The sequence below is a fragment of the Trichoderma evansii genome (assembly GCF_050947405.1).
Source record: "Trichoderma evansii strain SZMC 28006 chromosome Unknown GGI43scaffold_3, whole genome shotgun sequence".
NCBI classification, from domain to species: Eukaryota; Fungi; Ascomycota; class Sordariomycetes; order Hypocreales; family Hypocreaceae; genus Trichoderma; species Trichoderma evansii.
This window is the reverse complement of record NW_028145203.1, coordinates 1227058-1248810: the sequence shown is the minus strand read 5'-3', so window position 1 is coordinate 1248810 and position 21753 is coordinate 1227058. Positions and strand designations below refer to the sequence as shown.

The window sequence follows — 21753 nt, the reverse complement described above, 5'->3', positions numbered from 1 at the left end:
TGTAGTGTTTTTTTTCTGGGGTTGTGTTGAATAGGGGCTTTTCGAAATTCTGGTTTGATTGTTCTCTGTGGGGGGAAATGCCCTGGGATAGGAAAATGCTGTCTTGGTTCGATGAGTACATGGGAATTATTTTTCGATTAGCTTTTGATGAATTGGAGGGAATTGACTAGTTGATGAAAGCAATGAGAGAAAGCAGAATAAATGTCACTCTATTATTATGACTGGCCGAGTTTGCTGCCTTTTGTTGCCTGCCTGCCTGGAGTACACCGTGCAGATAAAGCTGCCTTATACATCCTCTCTACTTGGATATACTTCATCCTCCCTCATCTACATCAGGAGAGAGAAACGCTCAATAGGAGTCGTCAAGGAGGGGCGTGTACATAGACTCCAATACGTGCGCATCAAGCTCCAACTACGTGCTAAACAGAAAAAGCAAGAATAGCAGAAAAACCAAACTAGAAGGAGGTCAGTAGCAATCAATCAAAACAGGCACAATGTCAAAAAGTCGGTATGCAAAAAAGAGCCTCAAATGCGGCTCTGCGTCCAACTTGGCGACTCTCTTGAGGCTCTTTTTCTTCCCCATACACGGTCTGCCCGCGAGTCACGCGCTATGCATGCGCCTTGGCCGCTGCATGAAAAACGATGCTGCGAGCGAGTATCTGATTCGACCGAGTTGAGCCTCCTCCAGGTACTAGTACTCTTTCTGCCAAACGCTGCCACCCTTTTGCTAAATGGCGGTGATTGCTGTGCGGCTCTTAATTAAATTGAGTATGGTACATTTCAAGTATAGGTAGGCAATTGTGTGTGTGCTCTTAGACGGAAAAAGAAATGTTGATCGCCTTTTCTCAACTGCCAACACATACATGGCTACTCACACACTATTGAAAAAACAACGCATAAACACACACATCACGCTGCATAACAATCGCTATAACAGCATGAATAAGAAATTTTACAAACTAGTAATAAGCATTCTTCATCCATCACACAAATGTCACTGTATTTTTTTTGTCCCGCCTCTCAGCCACACATACATACATGCACACACCCCCTCCCTCCCAGAAGAAAGATGAAGAAAAAGAAAAGGGGTATGCCAATTAAAAAAAAAAAAAAAAAAAAAAAAGTTCAATTACACAGTAACCCCAAAAACACAAAGCCGAAAATCTTCCTCCTAGGGCTGACAAGGCAGATAAATCACCTTATCTTTCCCCTTATTCTCCTTCCAAACACGCCCCCAAGTGATATCGTGAAACTCGATATCGGCCAATCAATCAATCAAATCACACGCGGCTCTGCGTGTGGTTAATCTGCATCATCTGCAGAGTAATTGGCTGGCAATCACTCCCGGCCGAAAGGCGGCTCCACACCGAGATCATAATACGACCCTCTTTCGCCTTGCCTTGCCTTGCCTTGCCTCGCGCTGCCTTTTGCCTTTCTGCATGAAGAAATAGCCCCCACAGGAATAGCCAAGTGGGTGGTAATTCTGCTGCTTTGTTTGAGGCTCTGTCTGCCGAGCCCGGAGTGCGGGTGCGGGTGAGTAGAGGCTGAAACCCCCATTCACCTGTTCCCCCGGAGAAGTCGTTCAGGATGAGACGAAAAGCCATGAAACATCAGACGATGGATGATAGATTGTTTCGGAGTTTGGGGGACGAATCCTCGGAACCGACTTTCTGGGTCAAACGATGGCCGTGGCTTGGAGAATCTATGGCGGAGGCTTAGCTAAGATTGAATGCATGTCATTCAACGTAGTTGTTACACAGCATCAGTCACACGAAAGATGTCTAGATATTGCGAGTAAATTGAGGAAAGAAATCATACTTCATTTTCTATCTGCTCCACCCTTGACCACCCTGTCTACCTATTACAAATGAAATTTTGATCTCTTCAGAAGAATCGTGGTATCATGAGACATGTATTGATGAGAATAACAGCAACAAACAATAACAGCAAAAAAGTACAAACATGAGAAACAAGAAATCATATGCTAGATAAAGCCAATGTCCTGAGACCCTACCATAAAATTCATGCCAATGCCCCCCATGCACTAGTAAATAGCCAAAACCAAAAAAATCGATGAGAAGAATAAGACACCGCTAGGTGTAAAGTCTACTCTTCGCCATCGGAGGTGGCTGTGGCCATCCTGTATTCTGTGTCACCCTTCAAGGGGTCGCAAAGCTCCCATCCCAATTCTGTTTGCTTGACGATGCGGATTTCGGGTCGCTGCGCCCATTCGGTCAAAACGTAGTCGTGAAGCCCTCCAAACTCTACCGGTGGCTCCTTGCCGGCAGCAGCATTTTCAAAGTGTTGCTGAGCCACGTGCTCCATGCGCTCATCCCAAGCGTTGCTGCCCTTGAACGACTTGTCGCAGGATTTTACGGGGCAAGGCATCCAGGTCGGGAGCCGACACCGGATACGCAAAGCGTCTTCCTGCATTCTCTTCACCATGAAGTCGGACCTGGCATCCGCACCCTTGTAATCGGTTGTGCTCTGGCCGGCAATATTGGAGTGCATGCGGCGAATGTGCTGAGTGTACAGGTCCTTGCGGTTGAAGATATTGCCATTCGGCTCCAGGCCTGCGCGCTGCTGGAACACTGACTGTCGTTCATCGGCACATTTGCCTTCCATGCAGACCCAGTATTTCAAACCCAGGTGCTTCGTGCTGACGTGGCGTTTCCATTCGTTCTTAGCATCGAATCTGGCGGTGCAGCCCGCATAGTGGAAGACACAAATGTAGGGTCGGGGGTGAACCATGCCCGTATGCTCGTCAAGAGACCCGCGGCTTGGGAAATGCTTCTTGCACTTGTGGCAGAATCTTTTGTTTGTAGAGTAAACCTTGCGCTTCTTGTCACCCTGCGACGAAACCTCGTGATCAACAGAGGCCTGTTTGCCAGAAGAGATAGGATCGTAGCGATATTGCGAAGAGCGGTTACGCCTCTTCACCACCCTGGTAGTCAATACCCCCTTTTCAGTGCTTGGTGGCATGCTCTCTTCCTTGATATGTCGGGCTGAGTTGGCATAAGGAAGGGTAGCGCAGGGAGAATAGTGACGAGTGCCAGCCTTGGCAGCATTAATATGTGCGCCATGAGCATTGATATGGTCCAGAGAATTACAGCGGGGAGCGGTATCAAACATATATTGTCCATTGAACTCATGGCTTTCCACATTGTAGTATGCTTGGTTCGCAACATGCCTGTTGATGTCTTCGTCTTGCGAGCCTGCATAGTAGCTAACCTCTGGCTGTTTGGTGTTGGATTCGTAATAATCAGAGTCATATGGAGTTCCCAGCGAAATGACATTGCCTTGCGCATCTGGTGGCGTGGGAGGGTCCGTCACCAAGTCGTAGCTGCCATCACTACCAATGGATGGGCTCTTCGTCAAGCTAAACACCGGCGATCCCTGGAAAGAAGCTGGCGATCCATTTCGTACGTAATCAACTTGATAAATGCCGCTGCTGGAAGCATCATGAGTCAGATTAGGATCGAGGCAAGCGTCGTTTGGAGACTGTTGAAAGCATGATCCTGGCACTGGGACCTGCCAGAATTGCGAGCTATCGTCTGGGGAGCTCGAGTCTCTGAACAGATTTGGATCAATTTGCCCATAGAGAGGATCTTCTCGGATGTGTGCACTGAATGGTGCAATGGAGGCTGCTGAGTATGCAGTGTGCACTTGGTCGTAGCCATAGTGAACCCGTCCACTGTGTCTAGCGCCGGTTGTGGAGAAAGACATTGATGAAGAGGAGGAAGAAGTATTGGTGGTGGTCATAATTGGAGCGTTTGCCTTTTCTCTCCGATGGTTGAAAGAAAAAAATCGAAAATTGCTCAGAATTGCACTTTCGGAGCAGCAGTGGCCGGAATAAGAAGACTGAGCTAGGCTTGTTCTTTACTCAAGGAGCAAGGGCGTGAATAATAAATGGTGAGACAATGGATGCCATATAAGAGCAGCTCAAGATAGTGGAGACTATTGCTTCTTTCTATCGTGTGAGGATATATAAAGTATGAGAGGTAATGTAGGGCTTGGTCTGTGAATAAGAGCCTGAGTAGTAGAAAGAGGTAAAAGATTGATGGTAGGAGAAGATGAAGAAGAGAGTGTGTCTGTTATGTGAGCTTGATAAAGGTGAAAATCAGCTCTAATGCCAATGGAGAGATGATCCAAGACCCGAAAGGATGGGGAGCTTAAGGCCTGTTATATGGATCAGGACTTGGACAGTGAGATCCATCCAGCTACTAGTAGATGTTAGTTGTACGCCTGTGGCCGAGAGAAGAGACAGAGCCTCATGACGGCTATTCGTCTGGCAGCGTGGGTCATTGCACTGTAGGTACATTGCCTAGACAGGCACGGCGAGAGCTGTGCGAATCCCGGCCAGAGGGAGGGCGTGCAGAGTATCTTTGGGTCTGTTTGAGTAGGATTGCTGCTGCACCCACCCTGGCCTGGCCTGGCTTAGTTTAGGGTGCCGGCTGAGATGGAGGGTTGTGTCGTCGGGTCCAGATCAATATGCACACCCCTGGACTCAGCCTTGGGGGGGCGAAGCGTTGCGCATGAGAGCATGAGAGCATGGGGGCTTTGGCCAAGAAGAAGAACAAAAACCATCCAGACGACGACATTGCTACGCGCTCCAGATGCGGCCAGCGTACCCGTCATTGTCTCGGGGCCGAGTTTATGCTGTCATGGACGGAGCGTAGCATGGCCAGTAGCCCCCATCTGCCGGAGGCTGCAACTACTGCAATCTCCAGCGGCATCATTGCTGCATGCTGTTGGCTTGGCTGTTGGTTGTTGGTCGTGACTTGGGTAGGTACAGGTGCAATTCTTTGTGGCGAAGAGCAGCAGTTAGCAGAGGCTAGCTCGAGGTCGTCTCATTTCTTCTTGAAGAACCATGTCGTGACCAGAAGCCCTCCAAACGAATGCGCTGAAGGGCACGTCGACGGTAAGGCAGCTCCCGCTATCACCAACATGCTGTGATACACGAGTTTAGTTGGACTTTCAGCCTCGCTAGGGTTCGCTGCCTCTCAAGGCCTGTCTTTGCGTCCTGGGGCATGGAGCGCGAGGTGGCCGAAAGCTGGCCGGCCGGAAGCTGGAACTGAAGGCCAATTTGGAGAAGAAGAAGAAGAGGCCAGCCATCTAACAGGGGGATACCTGCTAATCTGCACCACACACCAGGGCCGTCGGATACATGGGCTGAAGACTGAAAACGGTGGTTCGTGCGTACATGGTCAATCGCAGGCGAGACGCCAAAACTTGGGGTATTGGGCGCTACTCAACAAGAGTCTGACGAGCCAAAATCAACTCCTAGGGTCGGGCCTTTAGTGCGTATGCCAATGCTCGCGGCGGCGGGAGACGAGCAGGGGTTTCGTCTAGCCCCCGGACCGCTACTAGCAGCCTTCTGTCCTTGTACAGTAGCCCAAGAAAGAAAAAAATTGTGGACGTTGGCCGAAGCAGATGATGATAGGAGAGGGTAGAGGGCGAGATGCCGCGCAGAAGAACAGATGCGCGGCATGCTCCCTACAGGAGGCGCGTGCAGGCTGGCCCACTCTAGGTGCTCAGTGCAGGCGGCATCATCCCCCATCGCAGTCCTAAAAATGCTCTGTATAGTGGTAGTGCAGTGTCGCATGGGGGAGTGCTGATCGCCCTGTCCAGGCTGTTCCTATTACTGGTAACTCCAGCTGCTAATTCTAGTGCCGCTACTCCGGATAAGTGTCTAGCTGGAATCGAAGTAACACTTGAGGCAGCGCTAAATCTCCCCACTCAGTGAAAGCAGACCGGGAACGCCAGGTTCGCTACAGCCCGATGACCTTGCATCGAAATAGTTAATTGAACTAATAGAAAAAAAGGCTTTTTTTTCTTCTCTTCTTCCTGGCATGTCGTCTCCAGTGGCTTTGCCTTGTGTGGGGGCTTTCTGCGCGAAAGCAGAGCAGGGTGATATCGTACGAGACCCGCATAGCTGGCCGTCTCACGCCTGGCCATGAGAACGAGAGAGCTCTCGTCCTGCGATATGGCGATGGTTTCATGCGCTGGCCTTTTTGGCTCAGGAACGAGCGGGCCTGCGTCGGAGAGGGTGGGTAAGAAAACAACCTTCATCCGAAATTTCAGAGTTTAGCCCCCTGGGGGAGCTGAGCGATGTGAAACGCTACTCGTCGTCTGAAACAGAAGAAGACGATCCCTAAAGATGACTACTCCGGGGCCCGTGAGATCGAAGGTCCTGTGCCACACACGCACCCAGCGCTCCGCCCTTACGGGGAGGGGAATCCTCAAAAGGCAGGCAAAAAGGCGGGATTGCTGCGAGACCTAGGTAGCATTAGGAGTCACGTACGGAGGTGCTATGTGCCACAGGTGTGGCCGTGAGTGGCGTGCCGCCTGTCATCGCACCCGCAGTGGCAGTATGAGAAGCAGCTTTTGACACAAGTTGTGCGCGATGCTGCATTGCATATGACGGCGATAATGATGACGAAGGCGGCGATGATGATGATTATGTTGGATGACGGCGGTGACGACGATGGAGTCTTTGCCGAAGCACTACTCTGCTGCTATTGTTGATGCTACTGCAGCTTTCTACTGCCACCATCGATGGCTGATGGTGATACTGTTGCCAGTACTGCTGCCAGTACTGCTGCCACTCGTACCTGTAGCAAGAAAGAACCGATGGGGAACCAATCCTCGCACATCGACTTGGCGTGTACCGCACTTGTACTGTCTGGCGAACGACCTGACAGCTTCGATGCTCCTATTCGCCCGCCCACAAATCGACTGGTGTATTCACCAGCATATAAGGCGTCTTGGTACGCGCTCTAGTGGCATCTACCATCAAATACTTGTATCAACCCATGATACCTGACTCGCCGAAAAGCTGCAGCTGCGCTGGGGGGGCTTCAGCCCAGCGCTCGGCATGCCCGCTCCCTCATCCAATCTCTCACCTTCGTACTGGATTCGCCAAATCTCGACCCATTCCATCGCCTAGCGCTAGATACCATTGATTGATTGCAATCCCCTAGCTCCATGCTGCTAGCCAGACTGCGATATTAGCTGGACCCCCCACGACCTGTGAGAGCCAGTCGATGCCTTTGGAGGTGATTCGGATATAACTCCCAGGAGTATGCCTGAGCGCGGCGATTCGGGTGCTGCGTGCAGACTAGGTAAGTACCAATTCCCTATCTTAGGTATGGATACGGATAGATGAATGCTTTTTTATAAAATAAAAGGCAACAATAGCCGGCACCGCGTAGACGGAGCGCGTTGGTGATATCACAGCAGGTGATGGGTGACAGATACGAACCTTGCCCCTGCGAACATAGAGTGCTGACTTCATGTCAGGTCGATGGTACCAGGTACTGGGGAGCAGCCATCTAGATGATGACGCCTTGCTTCCAAGGAAGTACCAGAACATTCCATGACTCTCTCTGGCAGTCAAAGAAGCAAAATACTTCAGCTGATTTGCGCTTTTGGCATCTCTGACAAATAGAACGCTCCCTCCAATCTGCCATTGGATATGCCTACCTATTATTTGACTCCTACTTGGCACTACCAGTACCAAGCAATTGCAACCCCACGCTCGCTCTGTCGCGTATATATTGCTAGGACAGAGGGATGGCTTGTTGGTCCAGGCCTGGACCCTGATGGCGTTTTTTCCTCCGTCCTCGCTGTTAGCCTGCGGCCGAAATACGAACCACCTTTTTCCACTTCTCTCCCTACCATTTACCCTTTCTCCCGCCGTCCGTCGTGCTACTACTATCACAACGGCCTTCACGGATGTTGCGCGCACTCTACCGTACAAGCTGCACGCACACTCAATCAGCCACAGGCGTAGTAGTAAGTACCTATGTACTATTATACTGCCTCCCGGACGCCGCCCGCATCTTACCCGCTAGTACGGAGATGAACAAAGCCCTCAAGTATCTGCTCGGCAGATCTCCGTCGCCGGGAACTGCTCTTCGCGTACTCTCCAGGTAGAGCTAGAGCTAGTAGGCCTAGTGAGTCGCTAACATCAGCTCCGCGTCTGCTAGTTCACCACGGCGGCGTCTTTCCCTTTTTTGTTTAATTTCGACTTCCATCAACTTCTGATCGCGAGACCCTCTCTCTGCTCATCCTACTCTTGCTTCTCTATCATTGTGATCAACACAGTCTGTTTCTGAGATCTCCAGCCACGTCCTGGTCAGCAGAAGCATCCTTCGCGGCCCTCGGAAATATCTTTCCAGCCCTATCCACCCTGCTGGCTCTTCCGGATTTCCTAGTGGTACAGGTACACTACCGTAGTGCCACTACCGCCGCATACGCCGCACTTCATTGCCGTTTCACTGTCCTTTGGACACCGCGGCCAATGGATAGTCGCTCGCTGCATTAACACGCTAGCTAGCACCTTGCCCAGCTGTATTGCTGACCAGCATTGCTTGGCTCCCGATACGTCAGTGGCATCTGGTATGGAAGTAGGCGATGCTACTTTTGGTTTGAATCGCATGGCAACCTCCGAGGATAGATAGAAGCCGAGCAAGATGCCGATTCCACAGAGCTGGGTTCTCCCTTGCTGTTTTGCCAGCTTCAGCTCTCTGCTGTGCCTCAACTCGGCCACGCCTTGATACCATCACCGCATGCTTTTACTGATCAAGCGAATACTGTAACGCAAGAAGCTCTAAAAATAAAGGCTGAGGTGCAAACACATGAGAAGTCTGGTTTCATTAATCGGCCCGGGCGTTTATACCGACCGATGCAGTCAGAATCAACGGACTGAAGCTGGTCGAACTGTTCCCTAGGATTGCGGCGCCAAGGCTTGCAGTAATGCTCCCTCCTTGCACCGAGATGCACATCTACTCAAATCGCAATACCACTCCCATCAGGCATCATAACTGGAGTTACCAACCCCCCGAAGTTTTCAGCTTCGCTTAATGCACCAATGATAGTCCCCGAGGCTACTGCAGCCAAAACCTGCCAGAGCGGTGCCGACCGAGACACACATGACATGTCACGAATGCAAATCTTTGGACGTGGGTACGAATCTAGGTGACCAAGACCCAGAAGAAGCAGTGGCAATGCCAGACACAGTTTGTGAGGGACAAAGAAATCAGGCCTTACTCCACCGGCCGAGGAGTGTCTTAAGCTTTTCAAGGGTATCGGAGCGGCGTCGCATTGGATTTGAAATTCTGCTGATCAACACACTCAAGACACAAGCTCCTACAAATGGCTATCGTACGTCTCGATGTGGTAGTAACCAGGAGTAAGTCAGCGCACAGGGGAATACCAGCTTGATGCCCCTGCTTGCGTTTGGCAGATATGTCACTTACACAGGGATAAGCTTGCACCGCGATGGCTTGCGAGGGCATAGCAGTACAGGGTCCATCAACAATATGCTAGTCTTCGCCGATCTCTCTAGATGGTGTACAGCCAAATTATGGAATACTTTCCGCGGCTTGGGTACGGATGAGTGCCCGATGGACACTTCCACACTACGAGCCGGCGCGCCAGCTGCAGAAGCCCCATATCGGAACAGGCGATGCCGAGTAGAATTCTACGAGATTTGCTATTTAGAATACTGATCAATACTCTGATAATCCTGACACAAGGTCAACACAGCCGTAACGCATTTGTGGTGTTTCTGATCATGGGGTTGGATCATGTTCGACGCAGCGCTACGAAGTATCAATGATACGGACCCAAGATGACTTTGGGAAAAGTTCTATCATTGCCTTCTTGGAGTCGCATAGTTATGCCGTTCAAGACACTTGGTTTGTAATGAACTACCTATGGAAAAGAATTACACGGAGCTGAATTCTCCCTGGTCTTGGCCCTGGCCCTGCTGCCCCCCCTCCACGATGCTGTGATACTCTCCACATCATCGTCATATCCCCTTCCCCCCACCACACATCCAAAGGCTTATTGAAATTTGGTGGCAATCTCAAATTAAAGAGTTACAGATTTCTTGGAGTTCTAGTCTCGCACATTCGAGATAGGTCTTCTCAAAAGTCTCTTGACTCCGACATTTGCAACGGACTGAGCAGGGGTTTCGGCCAGTGTAACGCTCCATCTACTCTCATTGCCGCCATGGCCAAACTGTAGTCAAGCTGCTCATTCCATACTTGGTAGCAGAAATTGTTCTGCGCATGTCATACGCCCGACATGCCACAGACAGCACAGGTGAGCATATTGCATGTGTACAGCAGCTCAACCTCTGCGTGGACCCTGATATGGTTCAGTATGCCGAAGGGCATGCATACTACCGCTAGAACCTCTACTCGCACATAGCAGTATTTGGACTAGTAGCGGTAATATCTTACACCCCAAGAGTCGAGCTACGAACACACCCCCCAGGTTGCCACGTGGGACCTAAGCCCTTACCCTTGTTGTTGTCGGCCGCCCGCCAGTCCTATACTTGTACTAGTACCATCTCAAGATGCATGATAGATGTACATGCTTCGCATTCATAAGACTAGCACCGTGTACAAAGTACCTATTCACGATCTCAGTTTGGGTCAACTTACGCCTTCGGAGTCGCCTTGCAGCCTCGGCCCTTGGAAAAATTCGATGCATCAAGTGTAAAGCCAATGGTGCCTTCTCTATTGCAGTCTTTGTTATGGGGCATGTTCAAGATCATTCATGCTTCATTTCCGCTATTTGCTCGCCTTGATGCCAGCACAGGCAGCTAAGCCAGCATTGATGCAACTCGCCTCCCACCCCAAAAACAAAACGAGGCAAAAATACGACCCATCAGGCCTATCATCAAGGCCTCGGTGTTGTTATATTGTTGTTGACTGAGCCTACTCAGTATCAAAAAGTGTGCATGGAGCATCAGGGATTGTAACTGCAAGCTGACAGAGGGTGATTCATCCCATCTCTTGTTTCATCTGCCATCTTAATTTTTTAAACATACCTCCTACCACTTCGAATCCTTCTGCATCGCCACTCAATGATACCACGTTAGAGAACAACCTCTCTAACCCAGCACCAATCATAGAACCATTGCTGCCAAACCGACTACAAAAGCGAGACGATCTGGGTAAGGCATCGTAACCACTGACGGCACTAAATCGACGGCCCCCAATCGATGGACACTGGCTGCCTGGCGCAACTTGCTAGAGCACTTATTGTACTTGTACGTCCAACCACTTACTGGAGCATACCCAACATGTGCGAGCTAACCCCGAGCCCTTGGTAACGGTACCTTCTCCGTACCAATTCTCGAAATCCCGGTTTCATTTCAATGAGTCCATGTCGCTAATACGGCAATCAAGCCCCGTCGTCATATCTCCTATGCATCACACGGAGTACCAGTACCTTGGCTGGAGGCACCCTTGACGCTGGCGCCTTTTTGCCTTCTCCTGCACCGCTGGGAAATAGATCTCTTTGGCTAAACTACTTTCATTCATGCTCAGCTGGGGAATCATTGACAATGCCACGAAATATAGCTTGCCTACCTATACGCATCTCTGCTTAAGCTCAAAACGCGCCTTACCTCAACTTGGCAGTCGTTGCTCGAGCGGCGCATGCACCCTGCTACCAAGTCCCTTCCTACTGCATGGTATTGCTCCTACGAGAACCAGAGTGCATTATCCGCATGCAAACATCAATTCCTCTATGCCTCACTCACCCCTATCACCCAAATCTCACTCTTGATTGACGACCCAGATCAATATATTCATCATGCAGATGTGCCGTAGCATCGTCCGTTCTTACATCTGGCACACAGCCCTCTCCGGGTGTTCGTACAGGCGCTCTTCAGCAAGTTGGCCGAAAAGAGATGCCAGCTAATGCACGAAAGTCGCTACGAAGTAACATGACCTCTCGCCCAATACCATCTAAAAACCATCCACATTCGGGGCTTTGCTCCGGCCCTTTTCGTGCTTGCGGGGTGTGGACCTTATTCTATCTTTACACACAAATAGACGATGGATAATGAAACCCAATTTTTTTCTGGAAAGGAAGAAAGGGAGTCTTTGAAGGAAAAAAGTTTTGGTGGCACCCACCAAAACTTGCCCATCTTACTCTCCCCACGTGGTATCAGCCTGCCGGTATCCAAATACGAGTATCACGCACATATGAGTACTCCGACTTACCAAGTTGAGAACATCTGTGTTTCGGCCAAGAGCTCCGTCGAGGTTGTTCTAGGTATAGCCGTATTTCACTTCTCCGAAAAAAGAAGAGAGCCATCTGCGGTAAGCTCAGGTAAGACGATTTTTTGCTAGCGATACGGGACCAAGACGGATAACCCGGCCAATGACCAAATTCTACTCAACCAACAGACAGTAACATCGGCTACCACCCTGCATTCATCCCGCCTCTCTCTCTCTGCCTGCCTCTCTTCCAGTTGGCCCCCTTTCTGAAGTTCTGTCTTTTTTCCCTAGGACTTTTTAGGACTTTTCTTTTTCCACTTAGTTTTCGCTAAAACGCTAATGCATTATTACGAGGCGGAAGAGAGACAAGTTTAAAAAAAAAAAAATGTCCAAACATACGTCAAATGTCTCACCGAAAAAGAGGAGGGTGGGATCCTTCGCCAAAGTACCCTTTGCAGGGTGTTTTCCAAGACCGAAAAAAGGCAACCTTTGCGCCAGTGCCAAGGCAATAGGCACCAAGACGCCTCTTCCGTCTTTTGTTACTATCTACTTCGTATTTTTCTCTCTTTTTGTCTTTGATGCTATTCGCTTAGTAGGCTATGCCTATGTGCAGCGTCTAATTTCGGATTCTCTTGGGTAGCACTCGGTAGCACTCGGTAGCACTCTGGCTTCTGCACACAAATGACGGCGCTTATCCCGCAAGGATTCATTCAACTCTTTGGCTGCGCCTCAAAACACAATCGCCTTTATTGACTTTTCCCACGACTTGGAAAAACAAGATAACAACTCTATCCAGAAGGCTGCGCATCCTACACGATCACACTGTATCACTTCGGCAGTAATAATAGTAATACTTAGAAGCTAATGTAGGTACCCTCGCAGTCCACCTGCAAGGCTCGGATGAAAAATACGAACTTGACTTCAATACAGTATCCAAAAAAAGATCATCACCAGCCAAAAACATTGGCATGACATCTTACTGTCACTTTTTCCTAGTCTAACTCTCCTCCTCTTGGCTCATTAGGTCGGTCTCGTGCTCAAAATCCGGAATTTGCTCCATTTTGCAGTTATCACAAAGCTTGTGACCACAGGGGATTTCCATACACTGACTGCTTATTTGGTAGTTTTCAGGATGATTGCAGGCGCACTAATCGTCGTGTTAGATATACAGTATGCATGTAGTAAAACCAATGTGTAGCAACTTACGCATATCCAGATAAAGCTGCGTCTCTTAGAAGTACGCATATCCAAATCGTCTGTGGCCTTCCGCTTCTTCGCGGACCCAGACGGGGCTACCGCAGCCTTCAACTTCTTGCCAGATTCAGAGTCTCCCTCTGCCAGTTTATCTTCAAGATAGCACCAATCAGCCATGGTTTTCTTCGGCAGTCCATCCTTGCCGAATAGGTGATTGTCAATGTGATCGCATCTCTTTGTCCAGGAATTGACGACCTTCTCTTTAATTTCAATGAACTGGTCGCAAAATCCACACCAGAAGCGTGGGTCGCAATGGCGACCCAGCCTGCAACTTTCTAGCTTGTGCTCAATTATCTGACTATCTTTCTCCTTATGATCATACTGAAGGTGAGTCTTGAATAGCTCTCGACGAGGCAAAACCTTGTCGCAGCCCTGGTAATCACAGTTCCAGGATTCCATCTGAAAATGCTGGCTACTCTCGTGCCTCTTCCAGTCATTCTTACTGCCAAACATCTTGTGGCACGTTTTATAAGTACATCCATAAGGTTTTTCATGGCGCTTCATGTGCTTCCTAAAATGATACATCAGTTATTGTTTCGATGTGACATAAGATGAATAAGTAGAATAGAATTACCTAAGTTCACATGCCCGGGAGAATGGCTTATGGCATTTTCCACACCTCAATGGCATTTTCTGGCGCTCTGTTTGATCACTGAGAACAGTGCTCTCATTTTGCGCTTGTTCTTCATGTTTTAGTGCTTTTTCTAGTAGATCTTTGGGTATGGCTCTGAGAAGCGAAAGAACATCCGAAGAACTATCTTTATCTGATAGAATGCTTTTGAGAAGTTCTGCGGTATTAGACGAATTGGCGAGTGCTTTTGTAGACGCTCTGGAGATATTATCCAGATCATTGTCTCTTTTCTGAGATTCAGATATGCCGCCTTGAGGAGCACTGCCTTTAGACTGATTAGATAAATCGAGAGACATGGACTCAAGTGCTAATGAGTCTTCATCGTTAAGCATTTCATCTTCACCCTCGATTGGGTTACCTTCTTCCTGATTAAAGTTTTCTTGCGCTGGCTCATCATCAGGGAGCGCCGCCCCAGATTCTTCCAAAGAATCTTCACGTACTGGCGTACTGACGGCGACATCGTTGGCAAGGGGCTGGGGACCAAAACCTGAGGCCAGTTTGATATTATCTAGAATGTTTGATCGAGCTAGTTGCGAGTCGCGCCCGCTTGGTAGACACGGTGGGGTTAATAACAAGCGACTTTGCTTTGGAGATTCAGTTTGTAGCTCGCCCAATGCAGCTGTTGAAAGCTGGCTACTCCGCAACTCTGGCGAATCTTGCAACTGTGTCGGTCGAGACTCCGGATCAACATCAGCAACCGAGGATCCCACACCTCGGAGGGCATGCAGCTCTGTTTCATCTGGCCTATTGGTAATGTTTCAGTATCTAGTTCGTAGTAGAATATAGGGCGTATCAAAATTACGTACTGGTCACGGTGGTGCCTGATATCGTCGCCGTCTACACCATGAATGCGGGCTAAATGAGGTTGCATGCCATCGGCTGTTGGCCACCCGCCTTCTTTTCCCTGGTTTAGCGCTGGTCGCGAATCGGAACGGATGGGCCCGAGACGGATGCCAGCAGTTGAAGATCTGCCATCTCGAAATTCCTGCGGTCTTGTTGGAACTGAGCTGCAAGCAAGATGTTAGTGTCCAACATGTATCTGGCGGCTTGATTCATATATAGAACAAGGACAGCACATACCGGTAACGATAGACTCTTAAATCATCATCTGCTTTAAGTATTATATTATGAGCGCGAGTCAAATGACTCCGGAAGTTATCAGCTCTTGGCCACAGCTTTTCCTTTTTAAGGGTGCAAGGTTCATGGCGGCAGATAAAGATCGGCCCATTGTTGTCGTGCTCACGGTGAACCGTTCTCTTATGTCTACTAAGATCGTTGGTCGTGCTGAATCCCTGAATAGCCTTGGGGCAACCCTCGTAATCGCACTTATACGGCTTGTTATGCCTGCTGTTATGCTTTCTATGAAATATTAGCAATTGCAGAATTAACTGATGACGGTTGAGCATATTCGTTATATGCCAAACGTACTTGAGCTCTGATTTCGTCTTGACATTCGCCCCACATACGTCACAGTGGTGTGGTTTAGCATTGGCAGATTGGCGAGATACTACCACAGGCGCCTTATACACGGGAGTTGCAGAACTGAGATTCAGGTCCCCCATGCCAATAAGTTGATCCGCTGGCTGGACTTCCAGAAACCCAGCTTCCATATACCTATCATTTTCATTGACTGATGTGACGCTCTCAATCGCGCTGTATGTAGTGCGGCTGCCCCCATAACCAGAGTCGTCCTGGGCGGTACCGCACTCAGAAGGCACAACAGGGCTTCTAAACTCATGGAAGCCGCGAGATCCAGGGTTGTAGGCGTATGTGGCCGAATGAGACTGAGTCAACGACTGTGCCGGTTGATTGACACTGAGAGGAACCCAGGGACCATCCGACTGGGCATAGAAATCATAAATCATACTATAGGACTCTGGAACCTGAAAATGATCCCCACGAGAAGGACTCATGCTGGGCTAGGAGCTAGTGCGAATAGGGCCGTTGGCCAGCGTATTCCTGTGTGGCTGCGCACCGCCTGTCCGGTGATATAACCGTATGGATTCTTTACCTCCAGAGCGAACTCAGAGGGAATAGAGATGAGATATAGTCTCAGTGTTGAGTATAGAAAGAGCCTGACGAATGTCTTGCTTTGCCCAGTTGATTGGGAAAACTAATCTGTGCCGTCGAGGGCACAAAACAGCGGGGTTGGGATTTGCAGTACGACGGTATGTGAGGGGCCAGAGTCGGTCTGCGGATGCCCTCAGCCTCAACGGGAGTAAAGCGTGACACTGAGTAACAAATAAGAGCAAAGACGAGAGTCAAGGCACACATACACACGTAGCAGAGCCAGGTCGGGCAGCATTAACCAGCGACAGGACACCGTGCTTGATCTAGCATCACCGCCAAAGTCTGTCCCGTGGTTTTGCACCAGTGGCAGAGACGACTGAGCTTGAGAATAAGACGAGGCAACCAGAACCGGCGAGGCAACCGCCTAGTAATAGCTTGCAGTATCCAAAGCTAGCGGTCAACGACTAGGGCGTTGCGCGGACATCCGTTCCCCTTTCCGCGATGAAGGATCAAAAGTGCTTGGGGTGGCTGAGATGAGAGTTGGCCGCCAGATCGTTTGTTGGCAAATGGTGCCTGGGCAATGGCGCAGATGGATATTAAGACGCAGATGTCGTCTCCCACCCTACCGCAGTCAGTCGACCCAGCAGCGCCTCGAGCCAGTGATGTGTCGTCGATATGGCTGGCGATCCGGGATGGCGTCCGATATCCGGCACTGAAACCGATGATGAAATGCCTCTCGCCTCACTTTTGCTCTCTTCGGTGAGACGCAGCGTCCAATATGCAGATGCAGGTGCACGGGCATAGCACGGGATTTCCTGTGGCCCAATCAGACCTCGCAATTCACCGGTAGCGCGCAGTTGCCCAAGAAAAGAGACCGTTTTCTCGATGGCAGGAGCCCATGAGCAGCCAAGGCAGCCGCGACTAACAAGGCAACCACCGCAAGGCAACCGCGAGGCAACCGTCACAAGCGCAGACCAGACCGCGACCCAGCCGAAACCCAAGATTTTTCAGCCCCCAAATTGTATTCCCGGCTGGCATTTGTCGCATCGCCATTTCGTCCAGCCATTCAAGAGCATTCCATCGTATTCTTTTAGCCTTTTTCATTTATTCTTCATGGGCCTTTTCCTTCTTCTTTTAGCAGTGCTGTTTTTCCCATTTCCTTTTTCTTCCTCTTTCCGAAACCTCTTCCCTCCTCCCCACTCCTCTCTGCATACTGGCGAAGCAACATACTCTTGGCTCTCAACGAGCTTGGCGCATGTTGTGCAGATGTCATCGCCAGCACAGCCCTCGGCCCATGCCACAAATCACGACTCATATCGCCACCATCTGCGTTCGTCTTGCGCCGCTTGTCGCACGTCCACGTTGCGGGTCTGATGAGCTGCGGCCACGTAAATTTCGTGGCTCCTGTTAATCCATTGTCACCTGCTGCTGCATAAGCTGAGGCTGCTGCCCCGGTTTTCTTGGCAAGGCAAACAGTTTGCCTTATATTGGGTTTATAAGCCGACGCTTGACCCGGGGTTTGGCTCTTCTAATCAAGCGATAGAAAAGGCTTTCTTTGCCAGCGGTGAAATGATAGCGATGATTAGCTCAGCATACCATGTTATAGTTATAGTAGTAGTTGTAAAATGTGTGAGCTTGTAGCAGACCTAAATAGGCAGGTAGGTGTAGGGTGGGTTGAAGCGCGCAGAAAAGAACCAGCTGCTTGGATGATCGATGCCGAGCTTTATTTTTTGAGATAGCATGAAATATATTGGCAAACACAGGCCTCCTTGTGCTATTTTCATATAAGTGGGCGCTGTCAGAGTTTTATGAGATTGAATATGCGAAATGATCTTTCCCTAGGCGGTACGGTGTTGTCCTCGTAGATACCAGGTAGAATGATGAAAAGAAGATCAATAGTGTTTTATCTGCACTTCCAGTTTATAAAGGCTTCTGTTCTGCTAAATGCCGCAGAATGATCCGAACAAACTAAAAATAGATTCAGGCTGCTGCCTTGAAACTTTTGGGCAGCTGTGAGAGTATTGAAATGGCATTTAGCGACAGCCTTGTGCTTACACTGAGAGCAGTAAATAATCTTCGGCGTATCTTTCAAGGCCTATAAAATGCAATAGCTAGTAAACACGAGCATTAGATGCAGATGCTAGGCTTTGTTTGCTCTAAGCCACATATGGCTTTCTATGCCGGTAAATTTCAATCTCTTACTCTATACATGAGTTTTATCTTCACTTACACTAAGTCGACTCTAGATGTCAAAGAGAAAGTCAATACTGCCATTCTTCGGTAGTTATTTTTTTCCATTTGTTTTCATAGAAGCTTCTTTCTTTATGAAGCTACTCTCTCTATACATCTTTTTAGTACATAATCTAATTCTCCTGATTGGTGAGCTTTTATACTCCTCATCAAAGATGGAATATTATGTTGTCTGTACAGCATGAATGCATTCATTGACAAGACGTATCGGCAGCGTTGAGATGTCATGAAACATACAGTACTCTATCTACTGACCGAATGGGGCATATGCCCCATTTGCTGATGATACGGTGGCAGGGGATACGGATTTGTCTCATACATGTAGATACTATTCATAAAGAATCTTCTCCCCTACAGTATTGAGTGATATTCTAATTCATTTCTTTTTGTGTTAAATGAGAAATCTTGTGAAATTATTTTCAAAATAAAGCTGATTTACAGCGTGCTGTGTAAATTATGAAAGAAAAGCAGCAATTTTACTTGTATTACCCTCAAAGATAGGCTCATGTCGCTAATTATGGATCTTCTCGCCTACCAACTAAGAAATAAAAGCCGACGCATTCTTGGAAATCGTGCGGGCACACATGGGTATTTCGTGTAACCTTCTCAAATTTCAAACCGCTGCTAATGGCGGATTCAGCAGAAAGGGGTATCGATAGTTATTTGCACATCAAGGTTATGGAAACCCCCCCGCCACACAATTCATCTTGAAAGATCTACGAAAGAGTTAGAAATACGAAGTTCTTCGCATCTCATACTACTTTCGGGCTGGAATTCTTGCCAAGTCATTGCTGGACCAGGGAAGCCTGCCGGCTGCGTACTGGCGGAGCTAAATGGGTAGAGGAAGAAATCCTGTTTTTTTTTTATGTTGTTTCTTTCATGTCATAGCGACCGCCTGCCATATGCACCTAGCTAAGAACAGAGACAGCAGCTTCCAAGGGGGTCTTATTGATTCGTTGTTTACGGCAATGCTCCGTACTTGTCGCAAGGATCGTGTGACCCACACAGCCCTTGCCAAGCCGGGATGGATCCAATGTACATACAAGATCTACTACTGCTTCTCTGGTGTGAGAGATTCATGCGTCGTCATCTGCGTCACTGGAATAGCAATACCACGCGCGAATTCTTACCTTGGGTTGTCTGACTTGCCGTATTCATGAGATCGCACCCACCGACTCTCACCCGTCTATGCTTAGCGAAGCCCAGGTACCCGGAAACCATATCCAGACCCAATAAGATCAATTCGGGCGTCACGGCCCCCATCTAATTAACTTCAACCCTGCTGTTTCGACAGGATATCAATAATACTAATGCCAACAATAATGGTAGCAGTATTGGAACATACGCTTGTCAGGTGATACAACAAGCGCCACACGGGGAGTTTTCCCCCCTTGTTCCGCGCAGCTTTGCAATACCCACCTCTACCATTTGACGTCCGTGCCATGGTTTTCAAAGTGAAGAGACGTGGAAAGATCGTGACCTTGGACAAGGTTCATGGGGGAGCCCCACGAGTAGCGAAAGAGTGCGGAGATAATCGGACGTACAAGGCGAGATGGCAACCATGACATAGGCTATGATGGGCGAGAAGCCGATGGTTGGGCTTTTTTATTCTTTTGATTTCTGCCTAACATGGGTTGCTATGCTGTGCTCGACAGCGCGCGTACGCAGCTGAGAGTGTATTAATGCAGGTCTCAGCCAGCCATCCAACAAAATGCGAGAAGCTGAGGTTTGGCAAAGACCTTGCTTGTCCGCATATGCATCTAGTGGTGTGCTAATAACGCTACTTCAAGATCTAAGATCAGTGTGTACTACGGCTGTTTCCCCCTCTTACTACATTTAACAAAGAAGCTTCTTTTTCATAGGCTCTAGCATGTTGCACGACTTCAATTACTCTTTACGGAAAACAGTGAGCAAGTCTATTTGCGAAAATCAACATGTTGAAATCAACAGGGGTATATGGATACACCACGGTAGCTGACACATGACTGGCCGCCATCTCTCCTGGTTTTCACCATGCTTATGCTTGGAAATCCGTATTCGGATTTAGAGCGTTTATATTGCCCTCATGGGATACCACGACATCTGCCTTCCTGCGTTTAGCCAAGGCACTTGTGATTCAGCGCTCCTTGGACTGGATGAAGTGAATGGGTGATATGTTTGTTTGCGGACATGCTGTCGCTACATATCGAACGAACGCCCAGCGGCCGGTTTGAGGGCCATAAATAACTTGTGGAAGTACAAGATGAACATAAAAAGCTTTTGAATCCCATTTCTCAAGCCATTTTGCTCTTTGTTTCTTTAATTTTCTATGGCTAGACATTGCAAAATACCACCAACTTTTGAACAAAAGACTACAATCCTAATATACCAAGCTTTTTCACTACAAACCTGTGGTAAGATTGAGATGACATGTCACCGTACATATCGTATCGCTGCTAATGTGATCTCGCTATTCCCCCCTCCCCAGCTGACACAGATTACGCTATTTTAACCTTTGCCCACCACCATGTGTGACTGGGAAGAGTTCTTGTTCACCTGTAACCACTCCCAAGTACGGCTCAAGTCCTACTGTCACTTTGCGCGAAACGATCCCAATCACGGATGTCTGAGCGTCAAGGTGCTCCGCAACTCATGGAGGCAAAATGTACAGTGCGATGAGTGTGCTTCCAAGGGTATATCGAACCGAAAGACTTGATGGGATGTCACTACTACATCTCGACGAACGACCATGAAGCCGACGAGCAAGGGAGGGGTAAGGGGGTAGTTGCCGACGTCCAGGGCCTGGAGATGGTCTCGGAGGAGTGTACATCAATCTTGTTTATTGGCATTCACGCATGAATCGTATATAACTGGAAGGATTTGCGGCTGATGGCGGGTCTGGATTGAGAGGAAAAAAGCGACATGGCCTAATGAGAGAGGGGGGGCGTGATGTTTCGATGGCTTGATTCATGCAGTCGACGTGGTCAACGAGGGGTGCCCTCGACGCTAATTAAGATGAGATTCTCGGGTCAAAATCCACTATGAGATGTTACCATGTCCTTGATGCTTCTTCTAGTGAGCATATTAGCACTTGTAGTTACCTTCTCGAGCAAGGAGTGTGCATAGGTTACACGGCGTGCAACACTCACCCACACGGAAGCAATTCCTACCGCATTTGCGGAGATATCCAGTTCCTTAGCGAGATAGCATTGGTAGGAGAGTATTCCCGAGAGCCAGCGCAGATGAATGCATGTTTTGCCCATTTTGATCCCATTTTGATCTATTGCTGCGGCGTGGCGCTTACAACACCAGCTGATGCGTAAATGCTTCTCATATGGTGCGAATTTGCGAGACAAGGAGGGGGCGTATGAAGCCTACCTATAGAAGCTGTGTAGACCTGCAAAGAACTTATGCAGCATGTATTTATGGGACTTTTGGCTTAGCATGACTCGTAGTGACTTGGTTGTTGGTTGTTGAGATATGGGCGCGTTCATTCCGAGTATCGGCCTGCCTGAATAGAAACTCCCCACGATATCCACGCTGTATGTAGTCTATAGTACGGCCCACTCGCATAACATTAGGTTTATGTCGTGCCACCATGAG

At 48.8% G+C, this 21753-nt stretch overlaps 3 protein-coding genes across 3 annotated transcripts; 1 reads left to right on the top strand and 2 right to left on the bottom strand.

Annotated features, from left to right (window-relative positions):
* Positions 1-181: 181 nt before the first annotated feature.
* Positions 182-595, top strand: GGI43DRAFT_396222 (uncharacterized protein). Its single transcript, XM_083204941.1, has one exon. It carries the CDS (start codon positions 218-220, stop codon positions 440-442), a length of 225 nt encoding a protein of 74 aa, XP_083064110.1. The 5' UTR covers positions 182-217; the 3' UTR covers positions 443-595.
* Positions 596-1855: 1260 nt separating this feature from the next.
* Positions 1856-3944, bottom strand: GGI43DRAFT_247066 (uncharacterized protein). Its single transcript, XM_083200762.1, has one exon. It carries the CDS (start codon positions 3760-3762, stop codon positions 2107-2109), a length of 1656 nt encoding a protein of 551 aa, XP_083064109.1. The 5' UTR covers positions 3763-3944; the 3' UTR covers positions 1856-2106.
* Positions 3945-13023: 9079 nt separating this feature from the next.
* GGI43DRAFT_431140 (C2H2-type zinc finger protein) lies at positions 13024-16496 on the bottom strand (the record flags this gene model as incomplete). The annotated part of the gene is made up of 6 exons (XM_083209380.1): positions 15340-16496; positions 14992-15270; positions 14718-14918; positions 13855-14655; positions 13233-13791; positions 13024-13173 (listed from the first exon to the last, which is right to left on the bottom strand). The coding sequence occupies exons 1-6, from the start codon at positions 15822-15824 to the stop codon at positions 13024-13026; spliced, it is 2475 nt and encodes an 824-aa protein (XP_083064108.1). The 5' UTR covers positions 15825-16496.
* Between the last annotated feature and the right edge of the window lie 5257 nt (positions 16497-21753).

Bases quoted from the DNA above. Each gene is read 5' to 3' on its own strand.
- GGI43DRAFT_396222 (XM_083204941.1), top strand. From the start codon at position 218: ATGACTGGCCGAGTTTGCTGCCTTTTGTTGCCTGCCTGCCTGGAGTAC.
- GGI43DRAFT_247066 (XM_083200762.1), bottom strand. From the start codon at position 3,762: ATGACCACCACCAATACTTCTTCCTCCTCTTCATCAATGTCTTTCTCC.